This window comes from Durio zibethinus, chromosome 11, assembly GCF_047325235.1.
Source record: "Durio zibethinus cultivar Kanyao isolate XHJ-2024 chromosome 11, ASM4732523v1, whole genome shotgun sequence".
Classification (NCBI taxonomy): Eukaryota; Viridiplantae; Streptophyta; class Magnoliopsida; order Malvales; family Malvaceae; genus Durio; species Durio zibethinus.
The window spans coordinates 26,882,592-26,908,116 of record NC_143172.1 but is presented as its reverse complement, the minus strand read 5'-3'; the positions used below and the strand labels follow the sequence as shown (position 1 = coordinate 26,908,116).

The window sequence follows — 25,525 nt, the reverse complement described above, 5'->3', positions numbered from 1 at the left end:
GTATTTAAAATTAAACGTTCCACTTTCTTCTTATCTTTCAGCCAAATGTTGAAAACTTGTTTCATAAATTCCTTTCCGGTCAATCATTAGACTACAATTACTTCCTCTCCTCCATTCCTCATTCAAAGCTCATGACCTGAACTTCGGTTCGTAGTGGATCTTTGAACCATGTACTAGGTACCCTCCATAGTTTTGAGCTCACATGATAAAAGGTCATTGGCTGAGTGGCTAATTTCATAAATTTGAACAATGAGGCCCAGATGCATTACACCACTAAAATGGCCCATTTGATGGCTTCAATAGCCGCAATTAATGCTAAGATGAAAAATACCTTTCACTACTGAAGTCAAGGTTTGGAGATGGAGTGAAATTGCAACGATTTTCAATCCTTACACCCCATATATAAGGCCGAAGAACTTGCAAGGGTAAATATCAACCTCAAATTTCTGATCCTCTCTCTCTAGCAACGCGTGTGTTTTTGTCTGCGGCTGTTTGTTCCTCTTTCAGCTTTTAATGGCTTCTGCAGTTAAACCCATATTCATCTTTCTTGCGTACATCTCATTCCATCTCTCCCTGATAGCATCAAAAACGAAGGACACAACTCCAGCAGTATGGCCTCTCCAATTCCATTCAATTCTCTTCATGAACAACAGCGGTACCCTCCAGAAAGTAGACCTTTGGTACGACTGGCCCAACGGCCGCAATTTCAACATTATCCAGAACCAGCTGGGCAAGCTCACTTATGACCTGGAATGGGACAACGGCACCTCCTATATCTACACTCTGGACTCCAACAAAGAGTGCAGAGTCTTGCATTTTGATGTGGGTATTCTCCGCCCGAATTGGCTGGATGGAGCCAATTATTTAGGCCAACAAGAAAAAGATGGCTTCCTATGCAATGTGTGGGAGAAGGTCGACTTCATCTGGTACTTTGAAGATGTCATCACTAAGAGACCAGTTTTCTGGGCCTTCACACAGGTATTTTTTCCACTCTACTTCATTCTATTTTGTTTGGTTTTTCTTGTCAATCAAAGTACAATCCTGTAGGTACATTATCAGGAGAAGAGATTAAATGAAGGCAAAATCTGAAATATTTTGGAAATGTTTATGGAGTGTAGGGTACACAGCTCATGTGATGACATTTGAAGTGGGAGCCATTCTAGAGGATTCGCAGTGGCAGGCGCCTGTTTACTGTTTCAATGAAGGTGAAGAGAAGAGAAAAAAAGAAGCTGTGATTGAATCTTTGGGATGGAGTGATAATCACCAGGGGAACCTGATGAGAGGGATTTCCAGTGTCTCTATGACACTCTGATTTTTGTTCCCAAGTAGTACCATCTTGCTATAACAGTGTGTCTAGTTTCGTTATAAGAATGTCTTCTTCTTGGTTACATTTATCCACAGCAAACTTCAACGAAGATTTATATTAAACTTACATATTTATAATGATCTGTCAGCCAAAAATTAGTGACAACGGAAATCAAATATAAATCTTAATCCTTAATAACTGAGCAACCCCGTTGGCACAAAATCTATCTTATCAGTTTTCGCCATTGATTGTCATTCTCCTTTAGAAATTGATTTGGAACTTGGGTCTTTGCCATGTTGGCTCTCCCAACAGGACAATTATGTGAAAACAATGCAGCCTAATAATTGAGTAAAGAGGGCACTTTTCTCTCTCTCTCTTTTCTTTTTTTTTTTGTTCTTTTTCTTTGAAAGAGGAAACCCCTGGCTGTGATAGGAAATGGATACCAAAGTTTTCCTTTAACAAATAAGGGAATTTAGTAATTTTAAATTTTACTACCCTTAAAATCAAGAAAAAACAAAAACAAAAAATAACAGCCATTAATCCAACCAAGCCAACCCTAATAAAGTACTAGTATATGTTTCTTACAGGACAGGCTGAAGGTAAACCGTGAAAAATGGATGGGTTACGTGGCAAACACTGACAACACCATTGTGCCCGACACCCGAAACTCCGAACCCTCTATTTGGATTCAAAAAAAGTGTCGAACCCATCCTGCTTTATCCCAAAGTCTTCATTTTTGGCTCTCCTTTCATTTCTGGAGAAATCAAAAAAGGAAAAAAAAATTTTTTTCTCAGATATTTTTGCAAAGGAAAAACCGAAGATTGAGTGATAATAATAAGATGGTGGGTGTTTGGATGAGGTAAGAAGATTGGGGAATTATATAAATATATATGGGAAGGGGTTCGGAGTCGGAGTCGGAACCGGACTCGAATGGATGGAGCCGAGCTCGAGGTTTGGTAGTGAAGACTCTGGTGCTTATTGGCGGTGCCATTTTGCTCAAGAGGTTCACCAAATCCACCACTCGTTGGGACCATGCAAGAATCGTTGCTCGTTCTCTTAGCGGCGAAAAGGTACTTCATTTTTTCTCTTTTTTTTTTTTTTTGATTCTTTTTGAGTTTTTATTTTATTTCATTTTTTCGTGTTTGATGGTAGTTCTCGAGGGAGCAAGCCTCTAGAGATCCAGATAATTACTTCAACATCAGGTACTATTTGTTTATTTATTGTACATAGGATAAAAAAGAAGTTAATTTCAGTTCATATGGTTGTTGATTGAGCTTGATATTACTCAAAGCATACATTTTTAGAAGAAATAAGCCATCATTTCTCTGTTTTTGTTATGATTCATGTTATTTCCTGCAATGGGTGTTCGGCTGATGCTTTAGAAACAGTTAAACTTAAGAAATTTTGATCATTGCAGAACACCTACTTGCCCAGTTTGTTATGATTCATGTTATTTCCCGCGATGGGTATTCGGCTGATGCTTTAGAAACAGTTAAATTTAAGAGATTTTGATCATTGCAGAACACTTACTTGTCCAGCAACAGAGATGGTGGATGGTTCAAAGGTTTTATATTTCGAACAGGTTTTTGTTCAACTCACTGCCCATTCAATATTTTTTGTTTTGAAATTTGCGGTTAATATGTACCAATTTAGTGGTTTTCACTTTTTATTGGCTAGGCTTTTTGGAGGACTCCTCAGAAACCCTTTCGGCAGGTAAGTTACGTTGCAAAAAGATATATAGATCTGACAATCTATGATAATTGAACTTTTACTGAATAATAGAAAACCCTGAAGTTAAAATTTGTGCTTTTATTTGCGGTTTCTTTTGAGCTCTTAACTGTGTCTCTGGAGAACACCTTCACCTCATACAGTTCTGACAGTTTTTTGGTTGCAGAGGTTTCTCATGGTGAAGCCTTGTCCAAAAGATCTGAAATGTGATGTTGAGGTTTGTTTCTGCCACTGATTTATGACAAGAGCTTGCTTTGCTGTTGAATCATATTGTGTCTAGGATTTAAGAAGAGAAAAATAAGCACGCCCGTAAACAATCTCACTTATGTTTGAGAGGTTTATAATTAATGCATTCTGAAACCAATGCGAATCTGCTCTACAATTATTATTTGAGTATATTCACATTTCTTTGATCATCTATTGCCTTCATATGATGTCTTTGGAGCTAGCTGGCATTCAGATTTCTAACATGTATTTTACCAGCACAGGTAAGTTCATATGCAATTAGAGATGTGGAGGAGTATAAGAATTTCTGTGATCGCCCTAGGGATCAACGTCCACAGCCTGAAGAAGTTATTGGTGTAAGCCTTTTCACATAGTTCTTTTTTTTTTTCATCCATCCATGTATATGATTCCTTCAATTTTTCTTTTGCAATTTGTAGATATTCCAAGTTTTCAATGTTCATGTTGCTTATGTTTGCTGTTTCTATCTTGTCATAGCTTATTATGCTTAGTTTCTTGTTTCTTTTTTAAATCCTAAAACAATTTTCTTTTCTTTTGCTTTTTATATCCAGAAAGTGGTTGATAATCATTAGTAATTTGGCAATAACAATTTTGCTGCATAAATTTGAGTTGAAGGCCTGGATTTAGCCTTTTGCGCAGTGGTAATTTAGCATTTAGTTAAATTACATTGTATGAACAGGATATTGCAGAACATCTGACGACTATATATCTCAAACGCTGTGAAAGAGGGAAACGCTGTTTATATGAAGGTTCAACTCCACCAGGTGGATTCCCAAATTCGTGGGTATATTCCTCTCCCTGTCAATCATGTTGTCATTTCCTTAATTTACTTTATTGCCAACCTTGCAATGTTGGGACCAGGATATTGACATTATGTTCAATATTGAAATGGATGATATTTTACTAACAAGTTTTTTTTTTTCGCATTTCGTCCAGAATGGAGCAACATACTGCACTTCAGAACTTACAATTTTGAAGAATAATGAAATACAACCCTGGGATAGGGGTTATGATGATGATGGAAATCAGGTCACGTTTCATGTTCTTGGTTTTCATTCCAACTTATTTTATATAACAATGATGCGAAAGCCTCTACTAAATGTGTTAACTTGTTTGTTAACAGGTGTGGGGAGTGAAGGCAGGTCCTTACGAGTTCAAGCCTGCACCTGCCTCTAGTTTCAATGGCATGTTTTCTCCTCTAAGTTTCCCGGCTTCACAGCCCATGGAGAAAAGGATAGAGGGTTCGTTTGTCTTGCAAGAATAATTGGTTGTCACTTGTTACATATATTTTATAGCCTGTAAATTTGAACTGCTTTGTATAAGCTTGAGTGAAGTCCTCTGGCTTTACTGTTAGATTTTGTCAAAGTTTTTGTCAAGTAATCATAGATACAATTCTATACAAGAAAGATTAGGCAGTACACAATGAAACCTCTGGTGAGGAGGCACATGAATTTGGCAATGCAGGATTCAAGAGTTCCACGTTGGAAAGTGACGGCAAGAAGCAACCAAAGTCACTTTTCCAACAAAAATTTCATTTTTTTCCCTGCAGAATTGAGTTGATGCATGCACATGTTCGGCTGAAGAATATGGATAAATCAACAGTTCAGATTCATTGCTTATCAATTGATATGTGTGGTTTATACGTGCTGTATTTTCAGTAAAAATAATGTCGATATTGCGGTTTCAGCTCTTGGAATCCAATAAAGTTAAAAAAAAAAAAAAAAAAGTGGATTAAAAGGAAATTCAACACAAATAGAACAAAATTACAAGATTGGTCCTGCAAACTTCGGAACATTCACACAATTACTCGCTGTCATTCATCCTACGATGGTATTGTTGAGGTAGAAGTACAAACCAGCAAGTGCTGCGATTCCAACCACAATTGCAATTGGCAATGCACTCCTACATAGTTCATCATGAAATCAAAGGATGAGTGGTGGACATGAAAACAAGTGGTTTATGGGGTTTTTTTTTTTTTTTTTTTTTTGGAAAAAGACCAAAAAAAGAAAAAGGAGGAAAACAAATGAAATCAAACAAGTGGTGTAGGATTAAAGATGTGAAGGAGTGTGATTTACCCAACAGCTTCATCTCTTTTCATTTGTTCTTTTCTTGCCTTTCTAACGTCCGTGTCATTCGAATTTCTTGCCACCGCAGGCTGATATGGCCTGAATCTCCTCTTAGGAGCACCACAAACTGCAACATGTCATTCAAAACAATGGTTCTATCCTTGATCAAATTTGCCACCAAAAATATGTTGTTCTCAAACTCATTTTATTTCAAGTGAGTTTGTTATTCTAAGAATTAATGTCCAAGAATTGTTCCAACTGAACTAGAATCTTAACAGGATAATTCATCCAAAACAGGGAAAAGGCTTCAGGAGAAAGGCATTGCTCTTGCAAGACCAAATTATATGAGGAAACAAAGTACTTTAAGTTTCATAGCAGACCAACTTCTCTTCGTTACAGGTAAATATGGAAGAGAAAGAAATCGAATGCATTAACAAAAGAGTGAAGATGATTACCAGGACAAAAATAACTGTCAGGTACTTTCTCAAAGGGAGTCCTCTCATTATATATATACCTGCAACAATTACCCAAGAATAAATTTGAGATCCCCTCCATTTCAAGTTGTAAATAGTGTAAAGCAACAACTAAGAAACAAAGAAGATGATGAGGTACCCGCAATCACGGCAAATATAGGCTTGCTTGGAGGCCACACGCATGAAAAACCTTGGTGCAGTAGAAGCAGAGGGAAACTGCTGACGAGAAGGAAGTAATAGGTGAAGTGATGAAGAAAAGAAAGCTGATTTCAGAGCAAAACGATCCGAGGGTGCCCGCAGGCCAGCATTGCCAGTGGGAGCAAGTGGAGAGCCTGGTCTTAAGGATTTTGTGGGAGCCTGAAGGGCCATTTGCTATGCCTATAATTACTTTTTTTGCTTTCTCTTTGCTAGCAGCTGCTGCTTTGTGTGGTAAGGAACAGAATACAATGGAAAAGGAGAGTCGAGAAGATAATAGAGTGGTAAATTTGCGGAGTCTGAAAAAACATGTGGAAACGTGGCTTTCATGTTCCCCACACAAGCTTTTCTCTACCCACAAGTGAAATTCCAGCTTTGCCCCAGCATTACGAGCATTGAGTTGAAGAAATCAAGATTTGATGAATGCTGGAAATGAGAGTAAACATTCGAAGAAGTAACTGCAAAAGTTCATGTGTGATTATTTACATTGCCTTGCAAAAAAAAAAAAGATTTTGCAGCCTAGAAAAGTTGACATCAAAGTTTACCCACACATAGATGATTATTATCCTATAATGATGCAGTTAACGGAATGAATTAAAGATTGGGCAGTCCTGAGTTCTGAGAAAACATACAAGGAACAGTCACAACTCACATCGCTAAAGCTGTAAAAAGAGACTGAATATCTAATGCATTTTTGCCAGAATTAAGATTTACATTTTGTATCTGTGGCTCAATTACACAGATAAACCCTCAGAATGTTCAGAGGTACGTCTGCTGGGCAGAAAATGCTGGAAGGTTTTAGGAACTTAATGTTACAGCTTCTACCAAGGTTTCAAGTCTCCAATGGGGCCAGCAGTCCAATTCAAGACCCTTTCACCATGCTTCAAGTAGGCACTCTTGTCATGGGGCAACTTACGTGCAAGTCCATTCAAAACTTGATGGAAAGCATCTCCTGGTTGGGCAGGTTGGGGGAATAACATTGCCTGCTTCATTGAAGGGTTGGCAAGCAATCTCTGCTTTCTTAATATTACTTCAGGGGGGATTGATGTGAGTATCGTGTCCAAGTTGGGAACATCCTTCTCATTGACAAAAACTCCAATTTCTTCCCATGGAATTGCATCAGCAAAGGGTAGAACAATGTCATCTGCTATAATAACAGGAATGCATCCAAATATCACAGCTTCAACCAATCTAGGGCTCCAAGGTGCCCAGCCAAGAGGACACAAACAAAACACTGCTCGTTGCATGTCCTCATAGTAGGTGGTTGGGTGCTCAGTTGAAATGTCAAAGAGTGGATTGTCCTTAAAGTTCTCCCATACTGCTGCTCTAGCTCCTCTGCAAAATTGTTGAACAATTGAACTCAGGTATCTAGGATCAACTTTGTCTTACAACAAGCATCCATAAATAACTACACAGCATTGAAGAGAATTTTCTTTCATTAATTTTCCATTTGACATAGGGAAATCTCTACATGGTTCTATGTAGTGCTTCTTAAGCAACATGAAAGCAGGCCCTCTATTCCATTGCCATAATTTCCATGGCATAAAATCTCTCATCAACATGTTCTAGCAACCATATTTTATCCCAATCACTTCTCTTTTGTTTAGATCTCATAAGAAAAATAAAGACTCTCGAATGTTTAAACACCAGTCTATTTACAAGTCAGCTTACTGAAACATACCTCGCATAATAACCACCTTCAGGATCATTTCCAACATCATAAAACAGACCACGGAAGTAAACAAAAATGGATCTAGGAGTTTTTGCAGGAATCAGGTGTGTTTGCATTTTCTGGGGTGGAGCATAAGGTGGAATTGTGATTGAGCCCTCTTTCAGGCAAGCGTGATTCCGCTGTCCAAAAGTCTGAACCAATGTGGCACGTTGGAGCAAGGGGAGAATTCCTCTTGCAATGGCTTTCTCCTCCTGCAATAACATATGTGAATAAGTAATGATCTATTCCAAATAAAAAATAAGGAGAAAATCATTTTCCAGAAAACAAGACCCAATTATATTCAGACAAACCCTAAAGACTAAAATCCAGTGGGGCACTACACGAAATCATAATAACAATCAGTTGAAAAATGTATCAATTACAAACATCATAGCACAAGAAATTGACAAGAAAGTAGGTTAAGGAGTAATACTTGATAATGGAAGCATGCTCCAAAGTCATGTGGCACTAGAAAGAAGTGATCAGCCCCTTCTGTCCAGTTCCAATAAGGCCAATTTGAAGAAATAAGCTGTATTGCACTTCTCATCATTCGTGGTGACTTAAATGGCAAAGGGAGGCCATTTGGTGTTAGGTCACATGTAGTGTATATGGGTGTGTAAAACCAATCAGCCTCCTCAGGGTTGAGGGTTCGAACAGGGCTAGATAGAAGAAACCTATGCATGTAAATCTCAGCAGCAAACATGTGGTTGAGGCATCTTGGGTCCTTCTGCAAAATCTTCTTGTTGTATTTGCTAGGAAGCTCATAAACAAAAACTTTCAACCTTCCAACTGGATCATCTTCCAAGACATCACCGGCACTGCCTGCAATCATGAAACCATGTCAAATTAGAAATGTAATGCTTCAAATTTGATTGCACAAGAGATTTGATTGTTTTAGTAGAAAACTTTTACGATTTGTGATCTAATAGGAGAATCACAACAAGCCAATTGTGAAGAATGTCAGAACGGCAATTCCTAAGGAGTAGGAGTGAAGCAGAAATGGAGAAAAAGAAAAATGATATAGTAATAGACAGAATATCTAGGTATGCAACTCTTTAAGAGGAATAAGTAGGCCTTGATTTGCTGGTAGATATCTGAAAAAGTATATGCCTTGCATCCCACTTCAAAAAATAGGAGCTCAGCTCCTAAATTGAACTTCCTACGCTGTTTTGATAATATATACAAGCCACCGACAAAGACATGGCAAAGGTTCCCAACATAAATTCTTCTGGCCAAGAATGGGAACTTTTCATATTCTTCAATCTCTTTAAGTGCAAACTCATCCATAAATTAGCATGGGGGAGAAGTTATGGGAATGTGTAAATTTGAAAAATGTTTTACACATTCCATCTCCTCTTTCACTCTATATCTAATGAATGAAATAAGGTAAATAACTAAGCTAGGAAAGCCTTAAAAGTAAAAAAATGTTCCCTTATAAGCAGATCATGCCATATTTGTAAATTATAAAATCTCCAAACTTATACAGTGTCCTAGACCAATTTGCTTAGAAAGAATCCCTTAGGCTCTGTTTGGTTGGTGCTTTTGCCTTTTTTCTTTTTCCAATAGAAAATGAAAAAAATATATATATAAAATGAACTAAAAACAATGGACACACAGCAAAAGGCAAAAAACAGAAGCAGCCACCAAACAAAGCCTTGATAATTCCACTTAAAACAGCCCTAAGCAATTGTCAGTTAGAATTTTGATCATCATATTTCTGATTGCTTTTCTGCCAGCTATTATCACACATATGCAATGCAATTATGCATAAGACACCATTTTAAGACAAACTAAACCTTAAACCAAAGATCATACTAAAACATCGGATCTGGTTGACTCAACTAAGATCAATATTACAGTCAGGATATGCTATGAAGCTTCTAGTCAAACAATGTTGCCTCAGTTTTAGCAACTACATAGATTAATACTCCAAACAAAAGTTCATCAATGCCCACATTTCTTCTAAGGTACTAATAGGCAATTCTATCCCAGTTATCATTGAGATTAACTAATTTTTAGACCTTAGGATTTAGGAACTGTATCCACCTTGACAACGTTATATTTTTACATGAAAAAGGGCACCTTTTTTTGGTGAGGAATGCTCAACTGGATTGCCTGATTGTTAATTACAAAACATTCTACTACCAACGGAACCAATTCAAAGTCAGAAACGACCAAGCAAATGTCTAATCCAGTTTAAACTTTAAGCAGATCAGAAAAATTCTTCACTAAATTATTTCTTAATAAGTAAAGAAAATCCAACAAAAATATAAAAACTATATTCCTCAAACTCAGCTACATGAACCCTGAGTTTTTTTTTTTTTTTTAGAGTTAAATATAGTGAAAGGGATGAATCTTACCTGAAATTCTTTCAGTAGGTTGACTACGACCCAGCTTGAAAGCCTCAATCTTGACAACAAAAGCGGCAAGAAAGAGAATTCCAATAAATGCCCATCTCCAAATCTCCATTTTCTCTTCCGAGCTTTACTCCTTCAAGACTAAGAAAAATTCTCTCAAATCTAGCAAAGAATCACAGCTCAAAAGAACAACCGCAAGACACAGCTGCACCTCCACCACCTCCCAAAGAGAAAGAAAAACAAAGAATAAGAAAAGCAAAACAGCTGTGACGTCACAAGAACAAGTAGTTAAGGTTTCTTAAGAATTCCAGAATTTCAACAGCATCAAAGAAATGGGTTTTCTTTCCTTTCTCTTGTTAGGTTGACAAAGAAAGAGCAAGAGATTTAGACAGAGAAGGATAAACAAATTTTGCTTCAACAAAATTCTTATTTCCTTTTTTTCTTCTTTTTTTCTAATAAAAATGTCTTCTTGACAGAGAAAAATAAAGGAGGGTTGTTTTTCTATTACATATATGATTTGATGAGAAATACAGGAAGGCAGAACCCAACCATTGCCATCAACCTTCGCACTGCGTTCTTTTTTTCTATTTTATATATACAGAACTATTTTTTCTTAATTATTTAATTATTTATTTTAACATTTAAAACAAACATAATGTGTTGTTGCCGACACCAAATGATTTAGTTTGACCATTTTCTCAGTATTTTTATCATTTCCAGGTTTTTTTAGCTGAAAAAATGAAGATAGATCAAACTCAACTGAAGATACCTGTAAACCCCTTTCATGGGACTGAAATGATGATTATATTTATGAGTTAGTATTGGATATTTTATAAATGTAAAATTTTAATTATATAAACGAAAGTTAACAGAATGATATTTATTTTTTGAAGTATATTTTAAAAATTAATTAATTAATTAATTAATTAATTAAAAAATAGATATATATCATATTTTTAATACCATTTATGTAATTAAAATTTTATAACGGCATAAAATATTAACTTTATATTTATTATTATATGTTTGTTTAATCATACACTTTTAAGGCTTCGTCCCAGTCCATCTAGTCCGTCCATTGACTCATTAGATTTGTTGATTAGTTAAAATAATATTATAATATTAAAAATTTACTTTAATATTAATATTTTAAATATATTTTAAAATTAAATTAAATATGAATACAAAATTTAATTAAATAATAAAAATTTAATTTAAATTAAATTTTTATTTAAAATTCGATTATAAATTTTAAACAAATAACTGAGCTTATAAATATGACAAAACAAGAGCGAAGACTTACATTCAAAATTGACAAGGTAAGCCTAAGACATTCCATTAGCGTTTACAATTACAAATATAAAACCAAAATGTATAGGTCAAAAATATAAAGAAAGCAACCTTAAAATGAATGGGTAAAAGCCACCATAGACCATCACTAGTCATGGTTTTTCTGGTCATAACTGGAAATTTTAGAATTTTATATTTAACCTATGTTCATCCACCCAATCTTGACAATTTCATAAATCAGAAACTTCTATCAGTCAGTCAACACCATTACTTGTAAATTGTAATTGATCTCTGGGAAACCATTTTCCAGCGGCAGTTAGGGAGGAGATTCTTGGCTTAATTGGTGGGTTTATGATGGTAGAACATTGTAAGTTAAATGTGGACAAAAAACCTCAGGCAAGTATTTTCAATTTTATCTTAGTTGGTTTTTTGGGAAATGGATAGCCAGCTAAATTAATATTCAAATTTAAATATTTGCTTTTTTTTTTCATTACAACTTTTTTATATCCAAAAATACAAGTATATAAATATATATCACAATTAAGAAAATAAATTTTTTTAAATTACAATTATAATCAATTATTATTATTATATCCGTATATTATATATCGCTTAATAATCAGTTAATAAATTAGAATATAATTAAACAATCAAACCCACATCTACACATATTAAAATTTGAACTTAAAATCTTAAAGTTTTAGAGTCTCCTCTTTATTTTTAAGTTAAGATCTCATTAACAATAAGAGAAGGATTAATATCATAAATAGTCTTTAAATTATAATAAAATATTCAACGTAATATCTGAATTTAAAAATTTTTAATGTGATATTTAAATTTTAAATATATTAACTAATGTAATACTTGAAAAATTATTTATTCGTTATATATTATTATATGAAATTAATCACATTAGAGTTGAGTATCACATTAATTAATTGACTCATAATTTATGTATTATATTAAAAAATTTTAAAATTTAAATATTAAATTAAATATTTTATTCTGATTTAAAAACTATTCGTGATATTAACATGTAAGAATAATTTATCAAAAATAAACTTTCCAAAAATGTTAACAAATTTTAGAATTCTTAATTACAACAATTTACGCACGTTGCAATATTAAGTGCAGAAAATGATTTACAACTACATGAATTTATTGCTTACCTTTATGAGTAAAATTAAGTCATTTATAAAAGGAAAAAAAAATTGATGTTGACACACGAAAGTAAAAATTTATGAGCTGTTGTGTTGGTATTAAAAAAGTTTGTTGGGAGATACAATAGTCTTAACAAGAATTGACAATATGCTTATTTTCATTTCAATGATTAAAAGTAAATTTTTAATAATCTCAAATATAAAATTTTTTTAATATCAATTAATTTTATTAAAATTTTGAAATTTAATTATCTTTTATAGCTTACAATTGACAATAGAGATCTATTATTATATATCAATCAATTCATATCTTTAATCAGTTGATTTCATTCAATCTACAAAATTTTCTGTACTCATATATATATACTAAATTAAATTGAAATAGGATTAAAATTTTTTTCAATTAGAACAATAATACTAAATTAACCCTTAATAAGTCAGCATCAACGATCATTCATTCATTACCATAAAAAGGCAAAATAATAAATGATTCAGCTGGTTGATATGAAATTTATTAGAACTTAGAGTTTTAGAGTTTGATGCTTTTTTTTTTTCAAATGAAGAATTGGATGAGAGTTGAATTGACCTGGATGATGCAGATTTGGGTTAAGTCGACCTGGCTGTGTTTGACTAGGAACCCTGGCTCCGTCCGACGACCCTTCTAATCCTATTTCAAATGCCAATTTTCTATCATCAAGTTAATGATAATATGTCCATACAATATTGATGTTGCAGTTCAAGGTCGTCAATGTCAGCAACCAAACTCTTTATGTTTGCAATAAATGAAAAGCCCCCTATGACTTTTATCAACCATCGAGTGAGTCTTTAGCCATCTCAAACCGGGTAAAACATGTTGGATGAAGCTACCTCGGATTAATTATAATCTCTAGGTCAAAATCTGTTTGTCTATTGAAAGATTTAGAAGATTTATATAATTCCAAAAAAATCTTAATTTATATTTTGAAAATTTTCTGATGATCAAGTCAATATGGAAGAAAAATGAAAAAGAAAAAATAACCTCAAATCTTATTATCTTCTTGGCCTCAAATAATGTTGGGGTTGATTTTTCTTAGTTAAAATTTTCTTCAATTATAAAAATATATTTGAAGACTTTTTTGTTCAAAGTTTTTGAAAAGTAATTTTTTTTCATATTTTAATTATTAATATATTTTGAGTAAAATGAAATTAAAGTTAAAAAAATTTACCATAAAAAATAAAATTGGAACATTATTTATGATAAACAGGGAATGTTAATTAAAGGTTGGGATCCATGGCCTAGCTAAACTACCCAACGGTAACGTTTTCAATGTGTAGTTAACTTCCCACTGTCTAAGCCACAAACCGGCGAGCTTAAATTAAATGGCAAGAGAGAAAGATTAGTCCATGGGTGGAAAAAAAGTATAGGCCCGGCATTTATATGTTTATATCTGACAGACAGAAGAAGGGGAACAGAGAATTATAATGATGACGAGTTCTGATAAAATGGACAACTCCATGGAAACAGAAGAAGAAAGCATGGAAAGCAATGAGTTTGAGAAGACTAAAATAAGTCGTATGAGAACCTTGGTTGAAAGACAAGATCCCTCTTCCAAGGTCTGCCTTGTTTCTTCTGTTCTTTCTTTTCTCTTCTTGTTTAGTTGTGATTATTGCAGCTTTCCATCTGCAGAACATGAGAGGATTTGCTTCTTTGATTGTTTGTCATTGTTGTTTCTTTCTCTCTTTTTCTTTCGTTCTTTTCCCTGACATGGGTTTTTTGCTGTTTCCTTCGTCAAAGCTGAATTCTTGATGAATCACAGAGTATTTAATGAACTTGAAGCCTTAACTCTTTTCCAAGATACATATTTTCTTTGATTTTTCCTGATAGCAAGAAGGGAACTCTTATGGCCCAGCCAAGTTTGTATGGATCATCAAGAACACTTCATTTCCTATTAACGTGATTATCAGCAATATACATGCCTCAGATCCTGGGCCTGGAGGCTATCAGTCCTTCCCCACTGATGTTCATGTGCCTACCATGCATTTCTTGTACAATTCTCTTAAAAAATTAACAAAACTATGGCAAAATTTGAATAAATTTTCTTGATTATATATGTTACATTCAAAATATTCCTCTGGCATGAAAACTATTGCTTAACTTTATCAATTGTTGCAAAGTAGAAGAAAGTTGAAATCTAGGACCTAAACCATTATTGGAAAATATAGATGATTTGCTTGTAGTTCTATATTTCACCATGAATTTGGGTTTTGCAGGAAGTAGATGATTTTACATTCAGAAGATTTCTGCGAGCTCGTGATTTAGATGTAGAGAAAGCATCTGCCATGTTCCTCAAGTACCTGAACTGGAAACGAAACTTTGTTCCCAACGGTTCCATTTCTCCATCCGAAGTCACCCATGAAATTGAACAGAATAAGATGTCTCTGCAAGGATCAGACAAGAAAGGACGACCCATAGCAGTTCTTCTTGCTGCAAGACATTTCCAACATAAAGGGGGTGTGGAAGAATTCAAGCGTACGTTACTTTTCCAACTCATTTCTCAGAAGTCTGGCTGACAATTTTGAGTTGGACCCACCGTGTATTTTTTTTATTATTTATATTTTAATCTACCATGTCAATGTACAGGTTTTATAGTCTACATTTTCGACAAAATATTCTCAAGGTAATCTTTTTTCAATCTTTATAGATCAACCAATTAATTGTTCTTGAGGATACATTTCTATTTACTTGCACACACAGCACCATAGTGCGTGGTACAAACAGAATTACATGCTCATCAGGGATGAGGCCGAAGAAGTATGGAAATTTTGGGATTATGGCACCTATTCTGTAGGTTGTATTTGAATATATATATATTTGATGCAACCTCTTAATTGTGCCAGGTTGCCTCCAGGACAAGAGAAATTCATCATCATTGGAGATCTTGAAGGTTGGGGATATGCAAACAGCGACATCCGTGCTTACCTTGGAGCTTTATCTCTCGTGCAGGTTTAGTAATTTGATTCAACCTATGGTAGGAAAACTGCCCAGTACAATATATATCTTTCTATTTTCATCTTCTTTCCTGCTCAAACGATCAGGGGAAAATGGTAGGTTCTGTCTTAAGAGTAGCTGCCTTATTTTAATTTCTTCCCTGGAAATGGCAGGACTATTACCCCGAAAGACTAGAAAAGCTGTTCGTAGTTCATGCACCATACATTTTCATGACAGCATGGAAAATTGTTTACCCTTTGATCGACCACAAAACCAGGAAGAAGGTACCATAAGAGTTTTGAATTCTTGACATCAAATTCCTTTATGTACTACTACTCAACCGTTGCATGCAAATTGTATGCACCGTATTTTAGCCGTTTAGCTATCACTTTATTGGTAGATTGACATGAAAATTTTGTGTGCTTTTTACAGATAGTATTCGTTGAGAACAAAAGGCTCAAAACAACTCTGCTTGAAGAAATAGACGAAAGCCAGCTCCCTGAAACATTGGGTGGCACACTGCCATTGGTTCCAATTCATGACAGCTAAGCATATATTTTTCAATAACCAGCATACATGAAGTGCTGCTGAAAATGGAGTCCCAAGTCTGTTTAAAGACTCTTACCAATAGAATTTGGGAAGTCTGTTAATAGACTATAATGGGATGTATGATTTATCCTTATTCACTAGAATTCTACAATAATTTATCCTTATTTATTTCGTGATGCCCATTGAATAAGATGACAAGCACGGTACCAGATATCAAGTTTGATAATATGAGTCATATGACAATACTAACTCGTGTGCATCACTGAGTTAATGTTACAATTTTTGGGCTTCATATGAATACTTGTTTCTTTTCCCCCATTTTTCTCAGGCAATACTGCTTTAACAACCAAACTCGTTAGATTCCTCAAACTGCTCTAACATTCAATAAAAGGCTAACGGGCACCAATGAAAAGTATATAATCATTCAATAAGAAGAAGAAAATTTGGATTTAGTCATAGCCATATAAACATGGAAACCAATGACAATTGACATGAAAGTCTCATCCTGAAACTGAATCATTGTGTAATAATAATATACAATATGATCCATTTTTGCTATTAAAAACTTCAAATTGATTTGAACATGAGTATGCATATATTGGACTAATGAAAGGTTTTATAACAAATTCGAAAACCAATGAATCTTCTAATAAGTTGTGGTATTAAAGATTTTAAACTATTTTAATTGGGGAGCACTAACAGGAACTTAGTTACAGGGTGAGGCCTGCACAGTAAGAAGAAAACCCAAAACTGATGGAAGGCATAACAGAACAGAACAAAATAAAAAACAAAACAAAAAGATTTTGGGCATCAGCGAGAGAGAAAGGAAAGAAAGAACAAACAAAGTGGTAAAAGGAAGAGTACTGTTGTTGCTGAGTGAAGCTCTATTGAGCCCCTGAAAATATATATTATATATATGATTATATATGAAAGCCAAAGCCAACTGACTCAGTCATGGGACGAATTGTTAGCATCCAGCAGATCCATGACGTGTCATGTTTCCATTGGTCAAACTGAAAGTGACCCTTAGGTTGACCAAGCTTCCATATTAATTAATTCTGAAAAAGAAGATAAAAGATCTCTCATTTCTTTCCCATGTTTGTTTCCTTAATCCAAAAAACACTAGAACTTGGAACCAGAAAAATAAAGACAACCAATGACATGTGAACACCTGTCCGTAGACTGGGGAGTTTCATGTGTTTGGACCAATCATGTTGGTCTTGATGATGGGAGCAGACAAGAAGAAAAACATCAGATCATGGCTTTAAGAAGTGGTGTTGTCTTTGAAAGTACAAATGAAACAGTCTTTTCAGAGAGAGCTTCGACAACAGGGTTTAGCTGAAACAACTGACAATTGTCCTGAACTTCTCTGCAGTTTTGCATTGCCAATGAATAGTATATATATAACAACTTAATTAATAAATAAAATAAATAGTAATTTAAATTTTGTTTGAAATTACTGAGTTGGCCTTTCCCAAACTTGTCTGTCTTAATTCCAGGCCCCAGGTTTCAGAATTGCAGTGCAGAAACCCTTTTCAGAGGGCTCCATTCTACCCCTTACAACCGCAAGTCCACAATCCTCTCTTTGGCTTGGCTGCCTTTGGCTTGGCTGCCTTTTTTTCCAAGTTAATGTAGAAATGTACTTATTATCTTCTTTTTTTTTTCCATGTTAATGTAATATATTCACAAGAAATTTTTGTTTTATGCAATTAATAGAAAAAAATGAAAATTAAAAGGTAAAAAAATGAATTGAAAATTAAAATAAAAAAAAAGACCAAAAAAATTTTAATAAAAAAAATTATTACACACACTTTAGTAGTTCCATCATTGACATCTTATCAGTCAAGTCATATTCTCCGTTACTTTTTTTTTTTTTCAAACAATTAATTTGAATATCGAAATACATTTCAAGTCTTAATTTTTACATTGACTTTTTTTTTTAACATGTTCACTAACTTAATTTTTAACTAATTTCGTCCTCACCAAATCCAAAAATACACCAACACAAATCAAATATAATATTAAATTCCTTCTATTAAACTCAATTAAGTATTTTATTTATAGTAATTGTTACCTTAAAAGGTATGTTAACTAATTTTAAAGAGCGTATCGAAAGTATTTGTTAGCAAAAACTTATAATAAAATTTTAAAAAATAAATAAATTGTTATGGAAATTTCATAATAATGCCAAAGATTTTTATAAATAAATAAATAAAAAATATATATATATAATTTTAAAGAATTGAACTAAGATCCTGCAAGCTATGAGTTAAATTTGAATCTTTTATTTTCAATATAAAATAATTTTTCCTTGCATGCAAAGAGAATATAAAAAGATTCTTGCAAGAAAAGAAAATATTTATTTCTTTAAAAAAGAGAAAGGGACAACAATATTTTTCCCAAAATTCGAGGGGTATTTTCATGCATTTTATTGCTCAACGAAATCAGACCAGGCAACTCCAACGAAAGTTTAAATCGAAAACCCATGCTCAACGAGAAAAGTCAAAGGAAACATGATCTGGCACTCCTCAGATGCATCAAAATTACCCTGCGGATCTCTCTAATCACCAATCAGATGGCTCAAAACATTCCAACATTAAAATCCTAAACCTCATCTAAATCACCAATATCTGCCACCCTTTTACGGGGATCAGTCAGGTAACGTGAAAAGTCTAATCATTTTGCTTGCATGACGTGTCATGTTTCTATTGGTTTATTACACAAAAACCGATGCAAAGGAAACGTTAACCGGTCAGGGAAGGGGAGGGGAAGCCAATTGACTGTGTCTCTCATTAGTTTCTGGTTAGGTTCCAACTGTCAAGTTTGGTTTCCGTCTTACAATGCAAAGAAACAAGCCATGCAAGGGTAGTTTGGGGATTCCGAAGTTCCTGTCTTTATAGCAACCGACAGCTTCCCTCGCCAACCAATCCAACGTAAACATAAAGAACAAAGATTTTTTTTTTTGTACTTCATTTCTTGGGAAAAAAGAGAAAAAAGCTTGAGAAAGACATGGATCCTGAGGCTTTCGCTACTGGGAGCTTCTTCAAATGGGACCCAAGAGGAGTCATGGCCCCCATGCCGGCGCGTTTGATGGAAGCAGTGGCGTCGCCTCAGCCACATACGACTGCTGCTGCTGCTGCTGCTGCTGCAGTTGCGGCTGCTTACATGGGGAGGCCAAGGGAGCTTGGAGGAATAGAGGAGTTGTTTCAAGCTTACGGGATCAGATACTACACTGCAGCTAAGATAGCTGAGTTAGGGTTCACTGTGAGTACCCTTTTAGGCATGAAGGAAGAAGAGTTAGATGAGATGATGAATAGTGTGTCGCAGATATTCAGGTGGGAGCTGCTAGTTGGTGAGAGGTATGGTGTTAAAGCTGCTGTTAGAGCTGAAAGGAGAAGGCTTGAAGAAGAGGATTCAAGGCGGCGACACCTGGTTTCAGGTGATACCACCAACGCTCTTGATGCCCTCTCCCAGGAAGGTTAGTTTTACTTGTTTTGTTGATATATTTACAATTGCTCGCTCGCCTGACGTAATGGAATCTAGATAAGAATTGAAAAAGGAGTACTATCTATTACTATCTTATCCCAATGACAGTTTTTTGTTCTTTTTCTTTCTTTGGTAAAATACATATTCGATGTTCATTTTATGACAGATACTATAACACGTAAATGTTGAGCAGATGTTTTTGAATTTTCGAACAATCTCATCTTTCAATGCAAAAACTTGATCGTTATAGTTTTATATATATTAAAGTTGGTTTGACATGAATGAGAAAATTGTTGGCAAGCTAGCTGTATAAATTTCACGGATAGTTATGAATTTTGATATTGTAAAAATGAACGTGTAGCTCTTGATTTTATATTTTCTGCAGGTGCAACAATATCTTCTTAAGTAGTAGTAGTATTCTTTTGTTTTTTTTTTTATTTCTATATTCTTTGTTTTGGGGGGGTTGAAAAGAGTGTGATTGACAGGGTTGTCAGAGGAACCAGTGCAGCAAGAGAAAGAGGCAGCAGGGAGCGGAGGAGGGGGGGCGTGGGATGTGGTAGTAGCTGGGGGGAGGAAGAAGCAGCGGCGCAGGAAGGGGCAGAAGAAGGTGGTTGTAGAAGTTGGTCATGAAGATGGATTAGAGGGTGGTGACGATGATGAAAATGGTGATGGTGAAGGCTACGAGAGACAGCGAGAGCACCCTTTCATTGTCACTGAACCTGGTGAGGTAGCACGAGGCAAAAAGAATGGTCTTGATTACCTTTTCCATCTCTACGAGCAGTGCCGGGAGTTCTTGATTCAAGTCCAAAACATCGCCAAGGAGCGTGGTGAAAAATGCCCCACCAAGGTAACAAATCAGTACTCTTTGTCTCTTTTACACAATCAAACAAGAAGAATTAAACGCAGAAGTTGAAAAGAGAAAGTTATTCAAACAAGAGGCTTTTAATCCAACGAGAAATAGAACTCTTCGAAATTGTTTTCACATTTGTGCAATTTTGCATACTGCACAAAGCTTGACACGTGACTAGCTGTAAAACAATGGCTCTGTTAGAATCTTGGAATTGTTCCCTCCCAATAAAGCTACGGGTTACTAGCCAGCTGTTCTAAACAAAATGTGACAAGTCAGGTACGGGGAGGAGTGGGGTCCGGGAAATGTGCGTTGAAATGTTGCAGGGTAGGGTCCCCGAATGGGTACTTTGTCTTGAATAAATTACTGTCTTTTGGCATTATTTTCCTGATGGGTTGGAGGTGGCATGACCCCCATGTGACAGCCGCACCATTTTTTAACGACGTTTTCAGAACCAAGTCCTTTGCATTTTGGATCCTAACTTACTTTGCTCCTACACCATTCTATGATGCTCTCTCTCTTCCTCTCCTGCCCCAAGAAATAAACTCTAAAGCCTAGACTAATTCTTTAATTTGCTTTTGTACTAGCCCCCAGTCATCCACACAATCATACGTTGGTTTCTTCGTTTAAATTTACCATAAAAAAGGCATCAAATCTTCACGGTTTTCTATATTTGAATCTCCTTTTTTTTTTTTTTGAGTTTATGGGCTGAAAATTTTTATACAGGTGACCAATCAAGTTTTCAGGTATGCTAAGAAGGCCGGGGCGAGCTACATTAACAAGCCCAAAATGCGACATTACGTGCACTGCTATGCGCTGCATTGCCTTGACGAGGAGGCATCGAATGCGCTGAGGAGAGCTTTCAAGGAGAGAGGAGAGAATGTTGGGGCATGGAGACAGGCTTGCTACAAGCCTCTCGTGGCCTTAGCTGCGAGCCAGGGTTGGGACATTGATGCAATTTTCAATGCACATCCTCGTCTTGTTATTTGGTATGTGCCCACCAAGCTTCGACAACTTTGTCATGCCGAACGTAACAGTGCCGCAGCCTGTAGCTCCGTTTCTGGCGGACCTGATCATATTGCCTTCTGAACCTTTGATTCCACAACCAATTCTGTAATTGGGTTTATATTGAGAATGAAAGAAAGAGAGATAACTAGTTAGGCACAAGTTTGAATGAAGGAAGAAGTCTTGTGTTAGATTATGTATGGTAAGCATGATTTGAATCACAAACGATGACAATTAATGTAGTAATTGAGTCTTTAATTTTTACTTAAGCAGAAACTGACTACAAATAGTATATATTTGTTGCAAATCTCACTGTATGCCAATATCAGATATAGTAGCAGCATGATGCTTATTTAACAAGACAAAAACTGAACAAGAAAAAACCACAAGGATAACCTTTCCCGTGTAATTTGCTGAGGGATAAAAGAATCAATTCGCATACAACTAGCCGAATTAAAACCTCGTGGGACCATTCATCATTCAGCAGTGAGGGAGCATTGTATTTTGAAAACATACCATTCCAAGTGCTGTGACCTTTCACTACACTTGCCACCTCCTCCATATTAACACCAATCTGAACTTTGCTGTCCCTCTCCTGGATTGTCACTCAGGAAATTGAATCTACTGTTATGGCAAATGGTACACCAAGTTCATCTGTTCGAGCATATCTCTTCCCCATAGATGTACCTGAGATGGAAAGATACAAACAAGCGAATCTAAATTCATCTGGCTTAATCGAGAGTTTACGATTGCTGTTAGTATCAGTTGCCATGTTTACATCTCCGCTAAAGAGTATGCTAGTAACTATTCAGAACCAAAAGCAATAAGCAGTTTAAAATTTTCTTGGGTGCATACCTGTCATATCAATTTTATATGATATCCCAGCGGCAGTTAATATTGGGCAATATGTTTAGCAACTTTCTCATATTGCTGGTTTTGCACGAGTGGGAACACAGTGCATTTGATTGGTGCCACAAGAGGAGGGAAACGGAAAAACATTTAACCGCTCATCACCAGTCTTGCTAGGCCTTGTGTAGAATGAATGCTCATAAAGACAGTAGATTATCCGTCCAATACCAAAAGATGGCTCAATAACTGATGGAGTGAAAACCCTCTGATGTTCCTTCTTCTTTTCCTTGGAGATTTTCACCATATTCTTCTTTATGGTAACATCTTTAGCAAGAGGGCATACGTGGAATTCCATTTCCCCCTTGGGCTCCAAAGTAGCCTTCATTTCGATAGCTTCTTTTTCACTCATGACCTGCTCCCAAACAGGAAATCAGCACAATTCACTAAATTTTGTTCTAATATACTTCTTGTGGAAAGGAGCATATCACCTACAATCATTGTAGTACAATTAACCAATCACAATTTAGAATTGTTTGGAGTCCATCAAAATTTTATGTGGAGCTTATACTTATAAGTGGTAAACTCCTATATAATTATTTATTGTGATTGGACAACTGTAAAATTGTAGTAAAAGAATTTATAAGTGATATGCTCCCCATGTGGAAGACTAGGGCTTGGATATTTCAGCAATAAGCAAGGCCCTAACCTTCCAACCTCTATTTTCTCTTTCACACCCATGTGTCCATCACACACCCATCACAAATTAATTTATTTTATTTACCTCCAGTGCTTCACAGACCATCCTTTGGTCACCCTTGAATGCAAGGCCCAGCTCCTTCTTAACTGGTGCAATAACAAGTTTCTGAAATCACACAACAGCCAAAAAGTCATTAAACAACCATGCAACTATTCATAATTGATAAAAAACAGAGACTTACCTCTACTTCCCTTGGTTCTGCAAATTTTTCATGTGCCACAAGGGGAACACCACTCTCATCCTATTAGAGAGTGCAAGAAACATTCATGAATACATCAGTAAATTTGTACCCGTTCGCATATTAATTGATATCAGCCAAAGAAAAGGTGGATAGACATAAGTGTTATTTTACCTGTTTTCCTTTTTCTCTCTTTTGAAATATTTAAGAAGGAAAGTGACAAGGTTAAAACATTTATGAAGTCGGACATTCAAGTTGGGTTTTATCGTTCACTTACTGTGTGAGCTGGCAAATCACATGCAGATCTATCTGCAATACCAACAACACTCAATCCAGCCATAAGAGCATTCTATTTCAGCATCCTAACAGTCTGCAGCATAATGGGCCATCTCATTGGCCAGATGCTGCCTAAAACATAATCTATCTTTATTAATACCCAGATATGTCAAGAAAAGATACACCCTTCCAAATGAAATAGCGCAGTGTCTCATTGTTGACAATGGCCTGATCAGTTACGAGCAAATAATAGATTGTGACAAAATCAATGACGAAAAGCTGAAATTAAATTGGACAGAGACTAGCAAGCCTTTGAAACTGCTTCACCAAGATACATTCTTTTTGCTGGTTGTCGGACACTTATTTTTCCTTTGGGAACATTAAGAATCCCAAATCGGAAACTTCAGAAAATATTGGGTTTGACTTGTTGTCAGGATCCACAAAATGCTCAATCTCAGCCAGTGTAAATTCCCAAACTCTTAGGAAACCTTGGCGGGGAGATATCTGTGGTTTGAATTTGCCAGATTATACTTAAATTCCCCAAATTCAGCACAATATAACCGCACGAAAGACCTCTAGGATCATTTTAACAATTAACTAGCATCATGGTGGTCAGAAGGAAATGGTACCATATTCTAGAATGCCTTTGCTGGGAAACCCAGAAAGTTTTCCATAAGATTTGATAGGGTAGAGTTGAGGCTCAGTTGTGCAGAATTCTCAAACGAGATAGATCCTTCCAAGTTCCAATCCTCCCTCTCCTAGTCAATTACGACAATGGGAATGATGTTGGAAACAGAGACATCAATGCATGCAAGGAATATGAACAAGAAGCAATATTATCAACGCCTAGAAAATGAACAAGAAACAGAGTATAGAGTGAAATCAACTACATGAAAGAGAAAATTGCAATTTGTAGAGTTTTATACCTCATTTCTAAACGCCTGACAGGGAGCTTGTTCCCATTATAGTAATAGAGGTCCTTGAAGTTAACAATATACCTTGAGCTGTCTCAGGAAGCGGCGCATAAACCTGCATGTTTCAAATCACTTAAATAAAAAATTTATCCCAATAAAAAAGTGTATGCACTAAATCAGAATCACAAGCTTACCCAGGGCTCAACCCAGATGGCCCGATTGAAGTTTGGAACGTAAGATTAGAAGGGTAAGGATCAGAAAGTGGGTTCTTAGTATCAAGAGCAACTATGCAATACTACCTAATTTTTTCACCCAATTCTACAGCTGAAAGGTCATCCAATACAGCCTGAACATGCTTCAGCTCAGCAGCCTTGTCAGCTGTGATGTTGATATCCATCTTCTCAAGCTTATCTTTGCAAAAATCCTTCAACAAATGGTCGGCTCGGTAACAAGTTCCAGTTTTTTCATCTTTCACCATGAGGTCAGTGAATTTATCCACATGACCCGAAGCTTTCAAACAATTTCTGGTGTCACGCACGGGCAGTCCACTTCCAACACAAAATGCTGTAATGAAACTTGAACAATTCACAAGATTCAAGGTTCGAATCCCCAAATTCCTTATAACTCTTTCCATGGTTACAAAAAGCTTTAAATTTGGATTAACAGTTTCAATCAGTGAACCAAATTCTTCACATGTTCGATAGCAAGTTTGAGTCCTTTAGAAATGAAAGAAAAGGCTAACCTGACGCCAGAGCGCTAGGATGTTAGACTTGACTGGCGCTGCCAGGTGGCCAGAATCGTAAAGCCCAGCAACACCACCGTAAATCTTAAACGACGGTACGTAGAATAGATGCCGTTCGAGGGTGCTAACAACGGCTTGACGGAAAGCATCCCGGTTAATGACATTACTGTAACCGTTGCTCACCATGGCTGTTGGGTTTCGTCGCCGTTCCCCTTTTGCTTCGACGCCGTTCAAGTTGAGACACACGAAAGTGCTTTAACGATTAGGATATTTTCTTCGGATTTTTTCGACCTCTCCGTCGTTTTCATCACCAGAAGATTCCAACCGTGCGGTCGAATTAGATATTTCCGGTTCCATGATAGAAACGGTGACGTTTTTGACAACTCTAACCATATATAAACTCGTCAGTTTTCAAAAATTTCAAA

General features: G+C 35.8%; 6 protein-coding genes and 1 pseudogene across 8 annotated transcripts; 4 read left to right on the top strand and 3 right to left on the bottom strand.

The window, feature by feature from the left end:
• The first annotated feature begins 73 nt into the window (after positions 1 to 73).
• On the top strand, positions 74 to 1,394 carry LOC111290991 (uncharacterized protein At4g14100-like). Its single transcript, XM_089768567.1, has 2 exons — positions 74 to 972; positions 1,112 to 1,394. Exons 1-2 carry the CDS (start codon positions 514 to 516, stop codon positions 1,310 to 1,312), a joined length of 660 nt encoding a protein of 219 aa, XP_089624693.1. The 5' UTR covers positions 74 to 513; the 3' UTR covers positions 1,313 to 1,394.
• A 421-nt stretch (positions 1,395 to 1,815) lies between these two features.
• On the top strand, positions 1,816 to 4,741 carry CRL (crumpled leaf). 2 transcript variants are annotated; one of them, XM_022882516.2, is made up of 9 exons: positions 1,816 to 2,376; positions 2,459 to 2,508; positions 2,828 to 2,888; positions 2,984 to 3,019; positions 3,201 to 3,251; positions 3,523 to 3,615; positions 3,957 to 4,061; positions 4,214 to 4,306; positions 4,401 to 4,741. In XM_022882516.2, exons 1-9 carry the CDS (start codon positions 2,197 to 2,199, stop codon positions 4,539 to 4,541), a joined length of 810 nt encoding a protein of 269 aa, XP_022738251.2. In that variant the 5' UTR covers positions 1,816 to 2,196; the 3' UTR covers positions 4,542 to 4,741. The 2 variants fall into 2 exon arrangements, with proteins under 2 accessions (XP_022738251.2, XP_089624692.1); XM_089768566.1 differs by lacking the exon at positions 3,201 to 3,251.
• Positions 4,742 to 4,864: 123 nt separating this feature from the next.
• On the bottom strand, positions 4,865 to 6,525 carry LOC111290993 (Rubredoxin-like superfamily protein). The gene is made up of 4 exons (XM_022882519.2): positions 5,956 to 6,525; positions 5,799 to 5,857; positions 5,353 to 5,470; positions 4,865 to 5,179 (listed from the first exon to the last, which is right to left on the bottom strand). Exons 1-4 carry the CDS (start codon positions 6,183 to 6,185, stop codon positions 5,095 to 5,097), a joined length of 492 nt encoding a protein of 163 aa, XP_022738254.2. The 5' UTR covers positions 6,186 to 6,525; the 3' UTR covers positions 4,865 to 5,094.
• A 143-nt stretch (positions 6,526 to 6,668) lies between these two features.
• On the bottom strand, positions 6,669 to 10,678 carry LOC111290988 (putative beta-1,4-xylosyltransferase IRX10L). Its single transcript, XM_022882511.2, has 4 exons — positions 10,083 to 10,678; positions 8,156 to 8,544; positions 7,693 to 7,934; positions 6,669 to 7,346 (listed from the first exon to the last, which is right to left on the bottom strand). The coding sequence occupies exons 1-4, from the start codon at positions 10,189 to 10,191 to the stop codon at positions 6,833 to 6,835; spliced, it is 1,254 nt and encodes a 417-aa protein (XP_022738246.2). The 5' UTR covers positions 10,192 to 10,678; the 3' UTR covers positions 6,669 to 6,832.
• Positions 10,679 to 13,888: 3,210 nt separating this feature from the next.
• LOC111290850 (uncharacterized) lies at positions 13,889 to 16,325 on the top strand. Its single transcript, XM_022882345.2, has 6 exons — positions 13,889 to 14,122; positions 14,780 to 15,038; positions 15,150 to 15,186; positions 15,407 to 15,512; positions 15,671 to 15,781; positions 15,930 to 16,325. Exons 1-6 carry the CDS (start codon positions 13,991 to 13,993, stop codon positions 16,044 to 16,046), a joined length of 762 nt encoding a protein of 253 aa, XP_022738080.2. The 5' UTR covers positions 13,889 to 13,990; the 3' UTR covers positions 16,047 to 16,325.
• A 2,292-nt stretch (positions 16,326 to 18,617) lies between these two features.
• Positions 18,618 to 21,488, top strand: LFY (floral meristem identity control protein LEAFY). The gene is made up of 3 exons (XM_022881105.2): positions 18,618 to 19,524; positions 20,018 to 20,379; positions 21,106 to 21,488. Exons 1-3 carry the CDS (start codon positions 19,056 to 19,058, stop codon positions 21,466 to 21,468), a joined length of 1,194 nt encoding a protein of 397 aa, XP_022736840.1. The 5' UTR covers positions 18,618 to 19,055; the 3' UTR covers positions 21,469 to 21,488.
• Positions 21,489 to 21,496: 8 nt separating this feature from the next.
• Positions 21,497 to 25,434, bottom strand: LOC111290338 (glycine--tRNA ligase, mitochondrial 1-like; annotated as a pseudogene). Its single transcript, XR_016346610.1, has 9 exons — positions 25,101 to 25,434; positions 24,553 to 24,922; positions 24,371 to 24,473; positions 23,755 to 23,948; positions 23,446 to 23,672; positions 23,172 to 23,231; positions 23,015 to 23,095; positions 22,240 to 22,645; positions 21,497 to 22,071 (listed from the first exon to the last, which is right to left on the bottom strand). The product of XR_016346610.1 is annotated as a glycine--tRNA ligase, mitochondrial 1-like (transcript).
• Positions 25,435 to 25,525: the final 91 nt, after the last annotated feature.